Raw genomic sequence first — 18,512 nt, forward strand, 5'->3', positions numbered from 1 at the left:
TGGAAGGGCGCGATCCTATGCACGTCTACTCAGAAAGAAGAAAGACATTTCCTTGGGAGGAAGTCCGGTAGGACTTACTTCCCAGTAGACACGCGAAAGACTACGCTTTCAGTGCATTTTAGGTAATTATTTTGTAAACACGTCATTGGGCATGATGGATTTCCGTGTCTCCACAATTAAGATAAACTTGGGCATTTTCCATTGCTCTATTTTCTCCGTATTCCTCAAAGTGACATTTACTGCTAAGTTTAGGTGGGAAGTCAGTTCCATTAAAACAAATGGATAGTTCTTTTTGAAGTTAACACTAGATCTTTGGAAATACAGTATGTGTCATTTAAAATAAACTCGGAACCAAGAGGACGCGATCTAACCAGAGCTAGGCTCTTGTTTAAGTCTTTTAAACGAGAAAGCTCAAGTTTAAATCTCTGTCTCTCGTTTCACACCAGTATGTTTTTGAAGTACCACACTTGGGCTGGATCCTGTCCATTCGGAGCAAGTTAGACTGCGATGGAAGGCCCATTTGAATTTAGAGGGATTTAGGCTGCACTCGCCACTTACCTAAGCCACATTTAGTTCAATGGCACTTTCTTTTATGTAAGCGCATGTTCTGCCGCACGTGGCATTTAAGGTGATTGCAGTCAATGGGACTTAAAAGTTAGTGACTCTGAATTTACTTTAGCTGTATCAGGTTAGTCTTAGAGGGACTAAGACACCGTGTTGTGTTTAGAAGTCGGGTTAAAAGAAAAGAAAAGCAAAACCACGTTGTGAACGAACGTCTTAAGGCTGCAATCCTAAATACTAGGAAATCAGTCCCATTGAACTCAGTGGGTCTTACTTGGGAACGCCAGTTAGAAAATGCATGGGGAAGAAAGAGAGAGGCTCAGACTGCAGAGAGACGAAATAGGCTTAGCATATTCTGTGGTGTTTGGTTGATGCGGGATTTTCGTCTTCTTCGCTGCTCCGGACCGAGGCCCGGAATGCTAGCTATAACAAATGGCACACCTCTTTCCGATTAAATCCGTTTGCGATTCAACTATAATAATTATGAGATGGCACAAATACCTGGGAGTAAGTCTGAACTTACTGGGACTTGCTTCCCAGGAAAAATGCACAGGATCGGACTGTAAGTACTTAAATCCAAGTATTTGGACTTAAAGGTAAAAGGACCGGGTTGCATGAAATGTTACAATCCTGCTGCACCCTCACTTCCCTCCCACCTCTTATTGTATTTACTATCCTAAATAAACGTTTGGACAAAACATACTTTAGCCATTTGCAGACACCAGTTTTATTTTCCCTGTTATCTTGATTAGGATCACTTTATTTGGACCAATAAATATTCATTTTTAAGTTACTGTTATTTGGGACTTAAAAGACAGTGACATCCAATTGTCTTAAAGTAAGAGAGAATAAGGCGGGGACTGGGAAATATCAGCGACAAAGAACTTTTTGGAAAAGGACAGCGTGCGAGATGGAGACAGAAAAACAATTCCATAATTATTAGGGAACTGGTGAGTTATTCACCTGTTTTTAAGATGTACGCTTACTTACCTGTAAAACTAAATGCATTGCCTCGAAAGTCCATTGGACGTGGCAATACTCTCGAGTAAATGTGCATACTGTGACCCGACAATCCTATATGCACGTCTACTCAAAGGTAACATCCATTGAGTTTAGTGCGGCTTACTCCAAGCAAGTGGATATAGGATCGCAGCCTAAACCTGATTAAAATTACTAGCACGTACTCTCCCACCCGCCAGAAATGTTCCTAGGATAGAAGCGGAAATGGGTAAAGTCATAAGTTTATGAGCAGCACTGGGGCTGTAAACTACCTGGAAATCGTTCCCGCTGAAGCCAAAGGGAGTTTATTCTAAGTGAACATCTGTCGGATTGGGCTGCACAAAACTCTAAAGCGAATATAGAAACCGAGACCGCGGGGAAATGATGTGTTTGGGGCCACGCGAGAGTTTTGTCTTCCGTGGTTTGACCTGGCACAGTTCATTTAGACACGCGAGGTAGGAATGTGCACTTCTGAACCGGACCACACGCGGTGATCAGGAAAAAGCTGTTGCTTGGGCAGGCCATTCCTGCGGGAGGAAAGCGCGTGTGGACCGGGACATCGCCAGGCGCAAATATCTGTATACCAAGGTGGAGAGCCTCAGGTGGTCTAACTTGTTCTGGGCTCTGAACTAGCGGGGCTGAGCCCAAAGAGAGAGAGCGAGTGAAGTGAGCGACATTGGCTTGGGCCCCCCGGAATGGTAAAGGATTCTCTTGGTATTTACAGCAATTCAGTTTAGAGACGAAGGGACTTCCCCCAAACTACAAAGGCCTTTCCCGTGCGCCCAGGAGCTCCCCCAGCTCGCCTAAACTTGAGGGTGACGACGCAGATACACGCGCTCCGACTCCCCTGGGACTTCTGCGGACTTGAAAGGAACAGGCGCTGGGCAAAGGCTCTCCTGGTCACTCCAGCGGAGCTGGCGCTGCAAAACTGCCCGGTGATTTGTGCCAAATTATTCGTTGGGTTATTATTCATTTCTTAACTCTTGTGTGGGATTAAAATCCAATCAGAGCATTTTTGCAAGCCCTGTTCCACACCATAATAAAGTGGAGGAAAGGAGATGGCATTGGCAGTTCTTTTTAATGTGAATAAAGAGCCAGAGATAAATGGAAGGAAGGGGCCTGAATATCGGGTGTTTGCTCTCAACTTTTATCTCTAGAAAAAAATGTTTAATAATCTAAATAAATGAGTTTCTTAATTTGCCCTTGCACAAAGGCAGCAACAGTTTTCTTAGTCCCTGCACAAAGGCTGTGCATGTTTTCCAGTGTGCGCAAGTCTTGGAAAGTTTCATTTTAAACCTAGAAATTCTGTGTGTGAATGCAAACATATATTATTTAAAAATGTGTATCTCACCCGCAGAGAGTCAAGGAGAGCTCTTGGCTTCTCTGAAGCTGTAATGGGAAGCCTGAGTGATGTCTTTTGAATGCCCGACACCTTGGCAAGGAAGGCACCAAGCAAGGAAACATCACTATTTAACTGCATGTCTAAAGCATACTAAGTTTAGCTTGGCAAGATTTGCTCAGGAATTGTGATGACTAAGCAACACTACTAAACTGAAAAGGGCATGTTGCACTCTCCACCATAATGCATCAGAACATATCTACTTGTTCCCTGTGCAGCTCCTAACAGCAGAATAAAACTATTTTTTAAAATAACAAATATTATAACCATTGCAAGTCTTTACTACTCTGCCCATCCATAGCTAAAGTATATATGCTAGCTACTGAAAGCAGTCTTTGCATGTGCCTGTATAAATATATTGTAAAAGGTTCCTGGTGCTAATTTGCCCTCCAACTTAAAACCCCTTTATGACTGAAAAGCCAAACTGGTTCTTTTTGGGGAGCAGCGAGGGTTTCTCCGTCTTCCTCGGCCCAGAGCAACCTTCCTTTCCATTCAGCTGCAGCATTTTTCGGGCTGCTTGAAAGAAAGGGCTTCTCCTGCAATTAGTGCTGCCGAGATCCTTAAGGCGAAGACAAACCAGGCAGACTTGGGTGAAGCTCATTATCTGAAGAGGTGGATAAGTGTCTTTGGTGCAGCCCGGCCAGGAAGGGGTCTTAAGTGGGAACAAAGAGCCTCCCAAAGTTTCTCTGGTGCAGTGGAGGGCAAAGTCAGCTGGAGGAGCACTCTCCCTCTCCAGCCCCTGGAGTTGGGGGCCCTCGAGAGGCTCCCTCCTGCAGGCCTTTAATTGGCGGCCAAGACTGTCCAGGAGAGAGACCGGCATTTACCTCTGCAAAGAGGCACCTGCACGGGGGAGAAGGGGCTGGACGAACCGGCTCCTCCTGCTGCGACTCTGAAGCCAAACAGGGATTATTTCATGGTCTCTTAGGGGATTTTCAACCTAGGGGTGTATGAGAACCACCATCCAGAACCATCCCTGCAAAAAAAAACCCCTCTCCCCTGTGTACCAGGCTCTGTACAGAGGCAGAAATGACAGGGCCTTTCCCCACAATAACTGACACAAATTGATAACAAAGATTCTTATGGCACCCTAAAGACAGACATGTTTGTTATAGCGCAAGTTCTTTTGCTGTGACAGGCTGACAGGCCTATCTTGCTGGGAGCACAAAACAATCTATCAGATTGATAATATTTTTGAATTGGTATAGTCATTGGCTAGGGGCAAAGAAGCCACAGAGAATAAATCAATCCTTTCCTGGATCATTCCTCTCCGTCCTGTTATTCAGAGCTCTAGAAATTTGGGGCACTGTTCAACTATAAAGAACAGGTGTATCTTTGCTAGGGTCCTTCCGAAGGGAAAGGTGCTGGGAAAGAGTCGCAGGAAAGTGTCTATAAAGGCAGCAGCTTTTCTGAATGGCTGGCAAGGACATTTTCTAAGCAGGGAAAATTGTAATTGCTTCACATGATTTGTAAAGCATAAACCTAAAATGTGAAGTGTGAACACAATCAACAAGCATTTGCAAACAGTTCCTCACACAGAAACACTCCTCAGAAAGCGACAATAATAAAAAATAAAATAAAATAAAAATAAAAATTTTATTATTTATACCCCGCCCATCTGGCTGGGTTTCCTCAGCCACTCTGGGCGGCTCCCAACATAGAATCAATCATTAAAAACTTCCCTAAACAGGGATGCCTTCAGCTGTCTTCTAAAAGTCAGATAGTTGTTTATTTCCTTGACATCTGATGGGAGGGCATTCCACAGGGCAGGCGCCACCACCGAGAAGGCCCTCTGCCTGGTTCTCTGTAACCTCACTTCTTGCAGTGAAGGAACCGCCAGAAGGCCCTCGGCGCTCGACCTGTGTCCGGGCAGAACGATGGAGGTGGAGGTAGACTTCAGGTATACTGAAGTTTAGGGCTTTAAAGGTCAGCACCAACACTTTGAATTGTGCTCAGAAACATACTGGGAGCCAATGAAGGTCTTTCATGACCGGTGTTATATGGTCTCAGCGGCCGCTCACAGTCATCAGTCTAGCTGCCACATTCTGGATTAGTTGTAGTTTCTGGGTCACCTTCAAAGGTAGCCCCACGTAGAGCACATTGCCGTAGTCCAAGCGAGAGATAACCAGAGCATGCACCACTCTGGCGAGACTGTCCATGGGCAGGTTGGGTCTCAGCCTGCGTACCAGATGGAGCTGATAAACAGCTGCCCTGGACACAGAATTGACCTGTGCCTCCATGGACAGCTGTGAGTCCAAAAATGACTCCCAGGCTGTGTACCTGGTCCTTCAGGGGCACAGTTGCTCCATTCAGGACCAGAGAGTCCTCCACACCTGCCTGTCCCGTCCCCCAAAAACAGGACTTCTGTATTGTCAGGATTAGCTGCAGCTTTCAGTCAAATATACACTTGTATCAAGCTCAGGTTTACTGCTGCAGGAGATGTCTGTGCGTATGTAAGCCTACACCTGTGAGATGGCTAATTTACACACACAAAAAAGCTTTAAAAAACCCACGCAGGTGGCGCTGTGGTCTAAACCACTGAGCTTCTTCGGCTTGCTGATCGGAAGGTCAGCAGTTTGAATTCCTGTGACGGAGTGAGCTCCCATTGCTCTGTCCTAGCTCCTGCCAACCTAGCAGTTCGAAAGCATGCCCGTGCAAGTAAATAAACAGGTACCACTGCAGCAGGAAGGTAAACGGCGTTTCCGTGCGCTCTGGTTTCCATCACGGTGTCCCATTGCACCAGAAGCGATTTATTCCTGCTGGCCACATGACCCAGAAAGCTGTCTGTGGGCAAACGCCAGCTCCTTCAGCCTGAAAGCGAAATGAGCGCTGAACCCCATAGGCGCCTTTGACTGGACATAACTGTCCAGGGGTCCTTTACCTTTACCTACCTACACACACCAGCTTTCACTTTACTGTGGCACTCAGTGAACAATGAAGAAGCCCCCATGAATGCTCTGGTCCCCTCCATTCATGGGCAAACAATACCGCAACTCTCTCCCTGGCATATCTAGGTGTCTCGGAGACCTGCCTGTTTCACAGCTTGGTCCCTCGCTTCCCACACCAGCTTTAATTTTTGTCCACTGCACTTTTTGTCCTATCCTGCAAAAGGGAACAGGGCTCCTCCATGATCCATGACAAACAAAAATGCTGAAATTCTCTTCCACACAAAAATGCAGGCGGCTTGTTCTCTTTTCTAGTGGGGCCACTCTTACTTCAAAAGAGGCCCAGGGCTTGTTTCAAGCATTCCATCCCACATTCTGATCTACTGAAGGAGGAGGAGGAGGAGGAATGAAACTGATATGATAGAGCAGACTATACTACTTCAGACTACAGATTGCTGGTACTCCCCTAAACAAATTCCATGCAAGTAAAAATAAAAAAGGAGGAAGGGAGCAAGCAATGGTAGTCCAGTCTGCGCCGTCACCTCATTCTGCTGCATGTCTATTTATACCAAGTCTAACTTGAATTAGCTCATAGTAAACATATTGGATCCAGGTACGAGCATAAGCTAAAGATTAGCTAAAGTTTAGGCACAAAAAAACATGGGGTTATACCCAGTGTTAGTCATACTCAAAGTAAACTCACTGAAATCAACTGACCTCAATCCATTGTTTTCAGTGTTTCTACTCAAGAGTACGACTAACATTAGATAATAAAACCATAGTTGAAAATGAAGTCAATTTCTTAACATTCCTGCTGAGGAACCAGAACCAATCCTCAAATCAATAGTGAAAAATACGCCTAATTTTAAAAGTAATAATTAATGGGGTGAGTGCCATGTCCATTACATTAGAGTGCAATCCTAAACTGAATTCTGAGTTGAAATGCCTAAATTCAATGCTGTTTACTCCCAAGTAAGCATATGCAAGATTGTAGCTTCAGTTTTTCAACAATAGATTATTAGTAGGTGAATATCTGAACACAATGTTGAAATGCACGGTGCCTTTCACAGGCGGAAGCGTTGGCATTAAAACCTCTTAGTAAGAGAGGAAATTGGCCGACATACAGAGAATTATTAATAGAGGTGGAAAAAGGGTTAAAGCTGAAAGAATATGAGCAACTAAAGTTTTTTTTTCAAAGTTGCTTACATCATAGACAATTAAATGAACAGTTTAAGGGAGACAATAAGAAAGGTTTCAGCTACACAGTGTCAAACTTTCAAAAAGAGATAATTGAGAGTGATACAAAATTACTCAAAAATGTATAATCTCCTGTTATATGGGGAAACGCTGTTATATGGGGAAATGGTAAAGTCAACACAAATAAAGTGGGCTCATGATTTAGGTCACATTATACAACTTGAAAATTGGGGAAAGATGTGGAAGGTGAATTTAAAATTTACAGATTGTATTTTGTTGAAAGAGAATTATATGAAAATGATGTATAGATGGTATATTACGCCAGAGAAAGTGGTAATAATGTATAAAAAGGATCTAAAATCTGTTGGAAATGTAAAGAAAAAGATGGTACATTTTAACATATGTGGTGGGAATGCAAAAGGGTTAGAAATTATTGGGAAATGGTATATAATGAATTGAAAAAAATGTTTAAAAAGACTTTTGTTAAGAAACCAGAAGCATTCCTCCTAGGAATTTTAGATCAAGATTTAAAAAAAGAAAATTGGAAATTATTTATGTATGCAACAACAGCTGCAAGAATTGAATTAGCACAAGCTTGGAAGACAGAAGAAATACCAACGAAAGAACAATGGCAAGGGAAACTTATGGAATATGCAGAACTCGCAAAATTAACAGATAAACTACATGAAAAGGATAACAAAGACTTTAAAAGAGAATGGGAACCAATTACAACAGGGGTAGGCAAACTAAGGCCCAGGGGCTGGATGCGGCCCAATCCCCTTCTAAATCCAGCCTGTGGACGATCCGGGAAGCAGTGTGTTTTTACATGAGTAGAATGTGTCCTTTTATTTAAAATGCATCTCTGGGTTATTTGTGGGGCCGGCCTGCCTGGTGTTGTTACATGAGTAGATTGTGCCCTTTTATTTAAAATGCATCTTTGGGTTATTTGTAGGGCATAGCAATTTGTTCATTTCCCCCCCCCTCAAATATAGACTGGCCCCCCACAAGGTCTGAGGGACAGTGGACCGGCCCCCTGCTGAAAAAGTTTGCTGACCCCTGATTTACAACATATATGAAGAGGCAGCATAAAGAATTGGACTCATTGGCAGGGTTTGAATACACAAACACAATTGTATATAACAAAAAGTAAGACTATATGTATTGGGAAAATTTTGGGAAACAACACGCAGGGTGAGTAATATGGAAATAAAACAAAATGGGAATGTGAGGGAAGTCCAGAGGAGGAGGGGGGGAAATATGGAAAATCGTTAGAGAAATATTGTTAGAGGATGTATTCATGGAAAAACCAATAAAAATATTTTTTTAAAAAAAGAAAGAAATCCATTGCATTTTAGAGTGACATCTAGTGCGCATTAAAGCTCTTATTTGTGGCATTAGTCCTCCAACGCCTCATTCACATATGCAATTCATCCGTTGATGTAGCAGCCATCAAGCGATGAACATACATGTGAACTAGTCCTGTCTTATCCTAGCTTTGGACATTTTATTATTATAAACTGTGACCTGTTCTGAATGCCTTGCCCAAAAGGAGGCATATAAACACAGCAAACAAATGAACAAGTTCCTAGAAAAAGAAAATCCCTGCATACAGGAAGATGACAATTCTATTAACGTTTTCTAAATTAAATGTTTTGGGACCCAGTTCAACTCCCCTTCCTGCCACGGCTGATGTGGGAGTTTCCTGCTGCAAACCTCCTGAGAGCAGAGAGCTGGGATTGCGCGAAAGTAGTATACACCTAGTGATGTGGTAAGGGGTGAACTATAGATTTTCCCTTTAGTGTATTTGTAAAAGAAGTGGGGAAAGCATTGCTAATTTATCTAATTTAATGGTTGGGAAAGTGCTTCAGGAGGAAGAGGCATTTATTTTAGACCATTTATTTTTAATATCTCAAAGTCAAGCTTTAAGAAGTTACTGAAGGAAAGAAGAGTGTTTTTTCTCTCTTTCTCTGTCTCTCTCTCACACAGTTTGCTTTAGCAGGCAGGCAGCATAAGTGGGTCCTGTGGATGAAGTAGCATAGGAATGACTCAGCCAAACTTGAGAACTTCTAATTCTTGTCTAATAATATGAAACAAACTGCATAACAAAGATACATTGATGTTGTAAAAGATGAAACTTTTACTTCAAAACTTCACCAACTTTTTTTTAAAGGGACAAATACATCAACAATGAAGCACTTTCGAAGGAATGCTGACCAAAAGTCTTTAAAACATTGTGCTTGTAGACAGCCTCTAAGCTAACTTCCACAATTAAAACACAATTTCTCTGTGTGTTTTCAATGCTATTCTTCATAGGACAAACCTTTTCCTAGCTGGGAACCAAAGGGATATTCTTATGTGAATACGAAAGGCATCAACAATGTAGTAATGCAATAAAAACCACACAGTAAAGACAGAACAGGACTCCTGCTTCATTAGACTTTTCACACAAGCAAAATAAGTGCTAATTTCACTTGTATTCTGCAGTACAGTTGTAAAGTAACATATGTATCATATCAAATCTTATCAGTAAAAATGTACACAGTTTAAAAAGAAAGTTTATCACCTAGAAATTACTCAGATGATAAAGATGGTATTTAAAAAAGGATTATTTTAAATGGTGGAAATGCCGAAAGCCTAATTCCAGTTGTATCTTCCAGAAGATGGTGGCAATGGGTAAGGCCTTCCATAACCCTGCAAAAGAGAAAGATAGTATTACTCTACTTTTTCCAGTCATAAGGTAGTACAAAACAGAAAGAAGAGATTACAAGAACAGTGGTACAAGAAAAATAAAATGACATGCAAATGGAGGCACAATCCAGCCCATAGTTAAGCAATTTTATGCCTCATCAAACCCAGAGAGAATTAAGGATGTGCTTATCTTTCTCTCTAAATCAGTAGGTCTTAACTTTGGCTTGGATCATAACCCTCAATTGCCACCAATCCTTGAACTCCATTATAGCCATTTTTATTACTATTACTATTAAAGTTGCCATTTTTTTTTTCTTTGAGTAAAACTGGACTTTAAAAGTATACGGGGAACCTAAAACGGAAACTTGGTAAATTAACATTACAAAACATATTACAAAACATATTTACATGGAAGTTTAAGTTTAACATTAACCCTATTAAATTAACTGCTTGAGACTTGAACTGACCAGTTACTCTTGACCAGTAACATGAAATTATTGTTCACATTCTTTTATTTGCACTACATTATGCAGCCTGCAAAAGGGTCACTCAGCTATGTGAACAACAGAATACTAAGAGTTAATTCAAAAGTCGGCAATTGTAAAAGAGGACTCTTTTGCAAATATGTACAATATTTCAATAAAATACATTTTGACATAGGGTACAAAGTAGTAAATAACCTTATAGTTTCTCTGAAAGGGAACTTAGGGTAACTATTTCATGCTATGCTTAATAAACAGTACTTGCATCTATGCAAAGGGTTAGCAAAGAGGCCTGTGGCCAAAATCCGATCTCCAGACTTCTATCTGATGCCCCAACAACTGCTATCCCATAGGCAACCTAGTGCGTCTGTGGCAATCCTGTGACAGGTGAACAAAGCATTTGATGGGCTGCCCACAGATCTATTGGGAAGTGTTAGAGACAAAAAGGAATCTAATGCTGTCCTTGAGTATGGCAGGTATATTTTGGGGAAAATTTTACAAATGAAACCCAAACCTGAATCCAATTCTGGGGTCCTATTTAGGCTATCTTTTGAAAGACAAAAGATCAAAGTAATAATCAGCAACCAATCCTAAGATCTGCAACTTGCAAAGTGCCTTACAGAAAACTCTGCATTCTTCACTCCATCCCCATAGCTTGCAGCAGCTGCTAATGCCAACCAGAAACACATTTTCAGCTGTTCTGGTAACTAGAAGTGGCTAGCATGATGCACTTTTTATTTGCAACTGTGAGACATGTCCAGATGTGGAGAACTTCAGTTTTTCATTTTCAATAGCCTTCCCCGATGAATGGCTTTTGAACAAGACCAGGATGTACATCCAAGGGATGGTTGTGTGAATGTTTGGACAGCTCCACCCCCCTCGCAACTGTGGTAAGAAGCACCCACCAAACGCTCAGGGCAGCTTATCAACAGTTGGATGCAATTTCAATAGAGCTTTCAGTATCAGGTGTTTAAGGTAAGAATTGCGAAAACACTTATACTCTCATGCAATCATCCCAGTAAAGGCACAAGTGCAGACCTGAGATATCAATGGATTACTGTGTTTTGGTGCCAGCAGTGAAATGTCATTGCATCAAGGGAACTTGAGGGGGTGGGCTGGGGAGAGAATCAAGATCTGGAATGCAAGATCTGTCTTTCAGATTGTGTGCAGTCTTATAAGAGAGATATCAGATTATCCAAAATTATGCCAGGTAAGAATTTATTTTTGAAAATGGGACTATGCAGACCTACCACAGGGGAAAATTACACAGGAAACAAGTTTTTAAAGCAGAATGATAGCTGATCCTAGCATTAGAGAGAAGTGAAACCTCTTCAGGATGCTACCTGTTTCTGGCTGGCTGCCAGTTTAAAACCATTCAGTTACTCTTGAAAGAGAATGTAAGGCTAAAATTTGATTCTTATATTATTTCAAAAGCTAAGATCAGTCCCAGAAGGTGGCTCAATAATTTCCACATTGTTTAGTTTAATGTTTTTACTTATCGTTTGCCTATGTACACAGTTTTCAACTGGTTAGCATGTTGCATGCCTACTTATATTGACTGGATTCTTTATTGCATGTTAAAAAAGAAAAATTAGTAGCAATATTTAATTCAGGCCTTGAGATAAAAATATCATTTTGATTTTAGGCAAAATATGTATGGCTAATAAAAGAAGTCAGAGATTCTTCAAAGGAATGAGGAACCTGTGGCCTTCTTGTTGGACTTTAACTTCCACCAGACCCAGCCAACATGGCCAATAGTCAAGGAAGATGGGAGACAGTCCAGCAACAGCTGGAGAGCAGGTCCTCCAGCCAGTCCCAGACAAAAGCAGGGCCCTTCACATGCAAGCTCATCACAGAAAGAGCATATGCACGTCCACGACAAGCTGCCCTACATGACCACAGGAAGCAAGCGAAGTCCCACAAAGGCAAAAAAGGTCTGGAAAACACGAGAGAGCTCCTATCTAGCTGGCAGGGGCAGGAGCTGCTCCAGTTCCTCCTCCCCATGAAGAGAATGGAGGCAGCAAAAGGACCCTATCATCAAACATATTCTTCTGGTAATGACAATCCTTTGACATTTTGTGGTGGCAGATATTTTCAGCATAGGATGTGTGGAAATTGTTACAAGTCTAGATATCAGCCACAGTCCAGATAAAATTATTCATCCTTATATCCCATTAAAATTAACAGGACAACATTAATTATAATGAGTCTTAACCACAGTTAGATCCACAGAAAAACTCACTGGGTGTTCAAGTACCTCACTGTGAAACTGTACTCTTTGCTGAATGATTAATTGACAGGAAGCCACTGTTTTAGGTATGTCTGATATGTGCGCAACCAGACATGTGCACATCGCGCAGAACCTGCAAGTGACCCAAAAACGTCACAAAAAGGGGCGGGGGCAGAATGGGGGTGTGTGTGTGTTGTAGGCTTTTTCAACGGTGTTTCAAATATACACGATTTCACTTAAACACATCGTGCCTTGGAACACTCCTTGGGAGTTGCTTGTATTTAATATATCCCATACATTCAATGACTATACATATGATTTTTTTCTTTAGCCAAAGAACTTCCTGTTAGCTTTCAGGACTGAGAGTACATTATACCCCACTTTCTTCTAGCTTGCTAGAGGATCACAAAGAACAACCACACAGCACTTTGTTACCTGTCTTCCCCTTTCCCTCCGATCATTGGGCCTTTGTGGGTAGTTCATTGGTCCACCTGGGCGTTGGTACTGATTCTGCTGGTAGGGTTGTCCTTGCGAATGAGGCATGCGGTTCCACGCAAGAAGCGGAGTGGCCCCTGAATTTCTGAAGGAAAACCATGTATATCATACGTACAAGTTTTCTCACCATCTGTCTAAAAGCTATAGTAAGTGGCGTTGGATATGGCACACCTCAGCTTATTTACAGAAATATTAAGCACCTCTTAAAAACCAAATTTACTGTTATACTAGAACAATTTTGCTTCTTTCCTGGTAGCGGAACATTAAACAAAAACTAAACTAAAAACAAAACTTTCTGTTTGTCTTTTCACTCCCGTATGCTCACTGGGAACAAACCTAAGGATTTAAAAATCTTTGTCAAATTCAGATTCAGGTTTTAAAGATGTCCTGAAAGAATATGGTCCATTTGGTATTGCTGCCTCCCCAACCTGCCTCTGTGCAGGGATTTGAAGTATAAAGAAAAAAATCACGTCAGCAAAATGTAACATTATCTCAAGAGTAAACAAGCGCCAGAGTGAGGCTTTATTTTGTGGACATCCAGGCTAATCTGGGAGTCCATTCTTTCTAGTTAATTGCAGGTTGCAAATGAATTCTTACTGCAGAGTAGTTTGAATCCAGGGTAAGGGCTTTAAGCGTTATCTCCCCCCATCCATTATTCTACTCAATATGTCAGAAGGTCTGATCAGGAGGAAACCTTTTCAAGTTCTATTGATGCCGTTTTCAATTGACCACAGTGACCTAGCAACGTAAGCACTAATTGGCATGGACCAACCAACATTTGGCATACTGTTTATATGGGAACACAAATGCAATGTCTTATTATCACCAAGAATGCCATCCCAGATTACCAACAAGTACTGTTTTAACTGTACCAGTATATAGCAAGAGGTCATATACACATGAATATATACAGGAAAATGTAGTTTGTTTTAGTTATAGTTAAGACCTAAGCTCTGTCACCCACAGGATTTCATCTGTCTTAACCAAAAATTTAAAATCCATTTGAAGACAGATACATTTGAGCAAAATGATGTATCATTAGCAAGACCAAATAATATAGAGTAGCTAAAATGTATCATCTGGCTAGTTACATGATCAGTATCTTGGGGAAAGTACTGGAAATACCATTTCATGTACTTTGAGCAACAGTCATCAAGTGTCTAGTGTTGTTGTATAAGCCAAAGTTAACATTTCTCAAGAGTTCCTAGTGGAACTCTACCAAAGCTAGTAGGCTAGGATTCAAAGATGCACTTTTCTTGTTCTGCAAATCCAATAGAATTTTAGACTTGCTTCGCTTAAGCACCAGCAAACATCTATTGAAACTGCTGCTTTCATGGCTGCTACCTCCTACCAAGATAGGAAGTCTATGTGAATGGAAGGCTATTCAGTAACTCCAGCCTCCCACCAACACATAGAAGTCAATTCCTAGGGGCTGTGGGAGCTTTGGCCCCCACAATAAAATATTTGAGATGGCCAGGTCCCTGCAAAGTTGATGGGCATTCCCAGTCAAATAGTGTGTGTGCACTGTGTCATGTGATCAATTTTGTGGGGTGGGGCTTTCCTGGGCCCCCACAATATTTTATTCAAGTTGACACCCCTGCACCAATAAAGGTAAAGGTAAAGGGACCATTAGGTCCAGTCGCGAACGACTCTGGGGTTGCAGCGCTCATCTCGCTTTATTGGCTGAGGGAGCCGGTGTACAGTTTCCGGGTCATGTGGCCAGCATGACTAAGCCGCTTCTGGCGAACCAGAGAAGCACACGGAAACGCCGTTTACCTTCCCGCCGGAGCGGTGCCTATTTATCTACTTGCACTTTGACGTGCTTTCAAACTGCTAGGTGGGCAGGAGCAGGGACCAAGCAGCGGGAGCTCACCCCGTCGCGGGGATTCGAACCGCCGACCTTCTGATTGGCAAGTCCTAGGCTCTGTGGTTTAACCCACAGCGCCACCCGCATCCCTCCTGCACCAATACCCACCAGTAAAATAATAGGGCCCTTCTTCCCCTTGAGTTGCCACTTAGCAGAGGATAGCAGAGCACTACTTTTGACAACCAGCACTCTTCGTAAGTCACTAATGTGGTGAGAAGTCAGGGATTCCTGGTTGTCCACTATGAAATGGCTTATACTCTGAGGTGAACCTGGCTATATGTGTGGTGTTTCTGGTCCATGAAAGATAAAAAAATGTTTTTCTGCAACATTCTATAAGAATGGAACAACTGCCCTACTGGATTAAAAAAAGATCCACCTAGCCCCAAATTCTGCTTCCAGCAGCAGCCAAGTAGATATTTTCAAGCACTTGAAAACAAAGCAAAATGGCACTTGACCCCAATACCTAATTCTCACAGATGCAAGATGAAAAGCTTCAACTTTCAAAATTAACCTAGCAAGTAAATCAGAAGTTGAAAAGCTGAAATCCTATCTTACAGACAGGGATGGCACTTTCATGTAAATCCGTTCATGCAAATTACTTTGCCTGAAACAAAGAACCACCAATGTCTATTTATACCCCAACCTTTATTCCATCATGGAACTCAAGGCAGAATATATGAGATTCTCAGGCAGCCTCCCCCCCCCCCAGTTATTGACCAGACTCAGACCTATTTAACTTCAGCAAGGTTGCTACAGCATGTACCTTCTGAACATGCTCCGGGTCACCTGATACCAACACAGCATTGTGTGAAATTGATAATACAAAGAAAAATCAAGCTTTTGCATTCTTAGTCTCAGACAGCATCTCAGCAGTGGGCGGTAGAAATGTGTTTCATCATACAACCTCACAGGTAGTCAGGTCCTATAATGAAATGAAATATCTGAATGGGCCCAGCTGTTGTGACACTTGAGAATTATTTACTCCTTCTAACAAGTGAAACAGTGGATGTATCTTCTAGCCCATCTTGATTAAACTTTGATAGGTCTGCCACAGTGAGATAAAATTGTTTCAGGGAGCTGATCAAGCTCATGATATAGCAAGCAGGTGGTCCTTTGAGAATACCACATTTACATAAATGGTTCTTAAAGGCGGGGTGGAGGCTTCTCCAAAATGAATGATATAGTCCTCCTTGACCTGCCATTGTGGTGAGCCCATCTTAACTGAAAAGCAGACCAGAATACCGACACAGGTTGCAGACATTAACTGCCCACCGAGATTAACTGGGCAAGTGCCAGGGGTGGGAGAGAAGGCAGCACTCTAGCCTTTTTGTAAAATATTGCAGGAATCTTACATGTGTAATCTCCTTTTTAAAAATCTGGCTGACTTCCCATTTAACTTGGAACAAGAACGACTACAGCTAAGCAAACTGCTTGCTTTTGGTCTCAGTTAAATGCAGGGGGGCTCAGAAAGGTTTATTTACTCTTGACAGGGGGGAGGGGGGTCATAATGAAAGCATAGCATATTATGCTGTACTTATGATTTAACTGATTTAATTTAATAGCAGTACAAAAATTGATGAAAGCACATTAATGAGTATTCTTGATTATGACTATAAAGAGACAAGTCACAATGTTCTTGAACCCTTTTTTTAAAAAAAAATGGCCTACAAATATAAGGAAAGGAAAGCACTTCAAGTTAAATAATTAATCAGAATTCCCCTCAAATCAGAATTCCCATATACTCTTGGAACTGTGATAGCAAAATTAGAAGGCGATTTACTCAATTTTTTGTTATTAGGTGTTCTCTTATAGCAAGGAACAATACAAAGAAAACATATGCTCAATTTAGCAACTATTTTATTTGTATTATCTTTGCTCTACAGATATAACAGAATTATTCACAGATACACTTTCCAAACCCCAGGATATCTGGTTTTAAGGGCATACAATCAGCTTCTCAATGAAGGGAAACACATATAAAACATCCCTTATTATCAAACCATGTCACATTCTCTCTGTTCCATGGTACTTATTGGACTGCAGATTCCTTAATCCTCCTCAGAGTCCCTCCTGCATTTAATTCAGTTCAGTCTTAAGTAGTTAAAGAAACTGTTTTCAGTGGCAACTAATAACTACTGACCTACAGTGACACTGGCCTACAATAGACTTGTCAGGCCTGAAAAAGCTGCACCAAAGAAGCTGATTAGGACTTCAAGAGGTTTGTAGCAAGAATCAATGGCTGGTCTGTACTAATGCTGTGGTTCCTGCACAGTGATGATAAAAGTGGACCACCATTAGTTATGCCTCATTAAGCTCCACGACTCTCCTAAAAAGAAATTTGTTTAGCCTGTCCAAAACCTAATGCAATTTTAAGCTGTCTGTGTTGAAATTCATAGTGCTTCAAAGAGAGAGAGGCCAAAGAACCAAGAATGCTACAGCAGAAGCATCAACAGCAAAGTTAATTTTGAAGTTTCTGATTATTAAAGGAAAGGTCTTACAGAAACCATCCAAAGATGGGTTTAGAGAGATATTTAGAGAGATCTTTATAACAAAAATAACAGTTATAGAAATTCTAGGAGTTGGTTTCCATTGAGACACTAACATATGTAATTAAAAGGAAATTTTTAACAAATACCTGTCAAATCTTTGTGGTGGGTGCTGAAAGAGAGGTGTAGGACCTTGCCATGAGTCTTGGGGACCAATATCTGTGAAATTAAAGCAAAATAAAATATAAACACAGATGTAACATATCACAGTGAACCACAAATAGGTGTATTTTAAGACTTATTACAAAAACAAGTAGTTTTAAATCCTTACACAGATAAGAATTCTAGAACTTTTAGTTTTAAGAATTACAAAGAACACAGTGACAAAAAGTTAGTATTTAGCAAAAATTTTGGTAAAGGGAGAAAGCAAGCTGCCCCTCATATGATGTGTAAGAATGGCTTAATTTTCAAAATTCTATTGAAACACACTTTGGCATGGCAGCTGTGAGGGGAGAATTAACCTCTTTATTGCTGTCACTGATCAGTTAAAAGGCATATTGCCAATTAAATTTAACTCCAGTAATATTATTAAAATCTCAGGTGGCCTTCTGTGACATGGAGAAATGTGAGATAACTTTCAACTGCAAAACAAAAACAACCACTCATTCTTAGAAAGACCAATATATTATCTTTTTAAACCCTTCCCTTCCAAAGCCCAACAACTGTAGCCCCATCAATTAAAATTTGCCCCCATGAAAATAAACCAAATCATTAATTGATTGGCAATCTCATTCTTTTTACTCAGAAGATAGCAAGAAAGGCCAACTTCCAGGCATGTTTGTTACCCATCACCAAGCTTTCCAGATGAGGCAGCTATAAATCTGAGAAACTAAGTACTTTTAGTATAATTTGTATTAGAAAGCTACACACTAGGTGAACTGTGGCTAAGGACACCAGGAATTGCAACCATCCCCTGCTACTAAAAGACCACCCACTTACGTCTTTTCTTAGCTCAAAAGTACAACATACTACAAAGATGTACCAGCAACAACATCATTTAACAAACCATGCAATTAAATGGCTTCTGTTCTTTTAAATAAATGGACCAGTAAACAGAATGAAAGAAATATCTAATCAATAGATCCCTGGTGAGTTCAAAACACTTACATCATTTATCAATCAAAAGCTTCCGTTTCAGTGACATCTTTGATTATCCTCAATGATGT

General features: G+C 41.1%; 2 protein-coding genes across 2 annotated transcripts in view; both read right to left on the bottom strand.

Moving 5' to 3' along the window:
• KIZ (kizuna centrosomal protein) overlaps window positions 1-18,512 on the bottom strand; it is a 167,404-nt gene that overhangs the window by 21,706 nt on the left and 127,186 nt on the right. The window lies entirely within an intron of this gene.
• The window catches only part of XRN2 (5'-3' exoribonuclease 2), a 68,434-nt gene continuing 59,073 nt past the window's right edge, over window positions 9,152-18,512 (bottom strand). Inside the window, exons 28-30 of the mRNA XM_083624303.1 lie at window positions 17,436-17,505; window positions 12,874-13,018; window positions 9,152-9,729 (exon numbers count right to left, since the gene is read on the bottom strand). Coding sequence (XP_083480429.1) covers window positions 9,673-9,729; window positions 12,874-13,018; window positions 17,436-17,505 — 272 coding nt within the window. The 3' untranslated portion in view covers window positions 9,152-9,672. The remainder of the gene's footprint in view (window positions 9,730-12,873; window positions 13,019-17,435; window positions 17,506-18,512) is intronic.

The sequence above is a fragment of the Podarcis filfolensis genome (assembly GCF_964270895.1).
Source record: "Podarcis filfolensis genome assembly, chromosome: 7".
NCBI lineage: Eukaryota > Metazoa > Chordata > Lepidosauria > Squamata > Lacertidae > Podarcis > Podarcis filfolensis.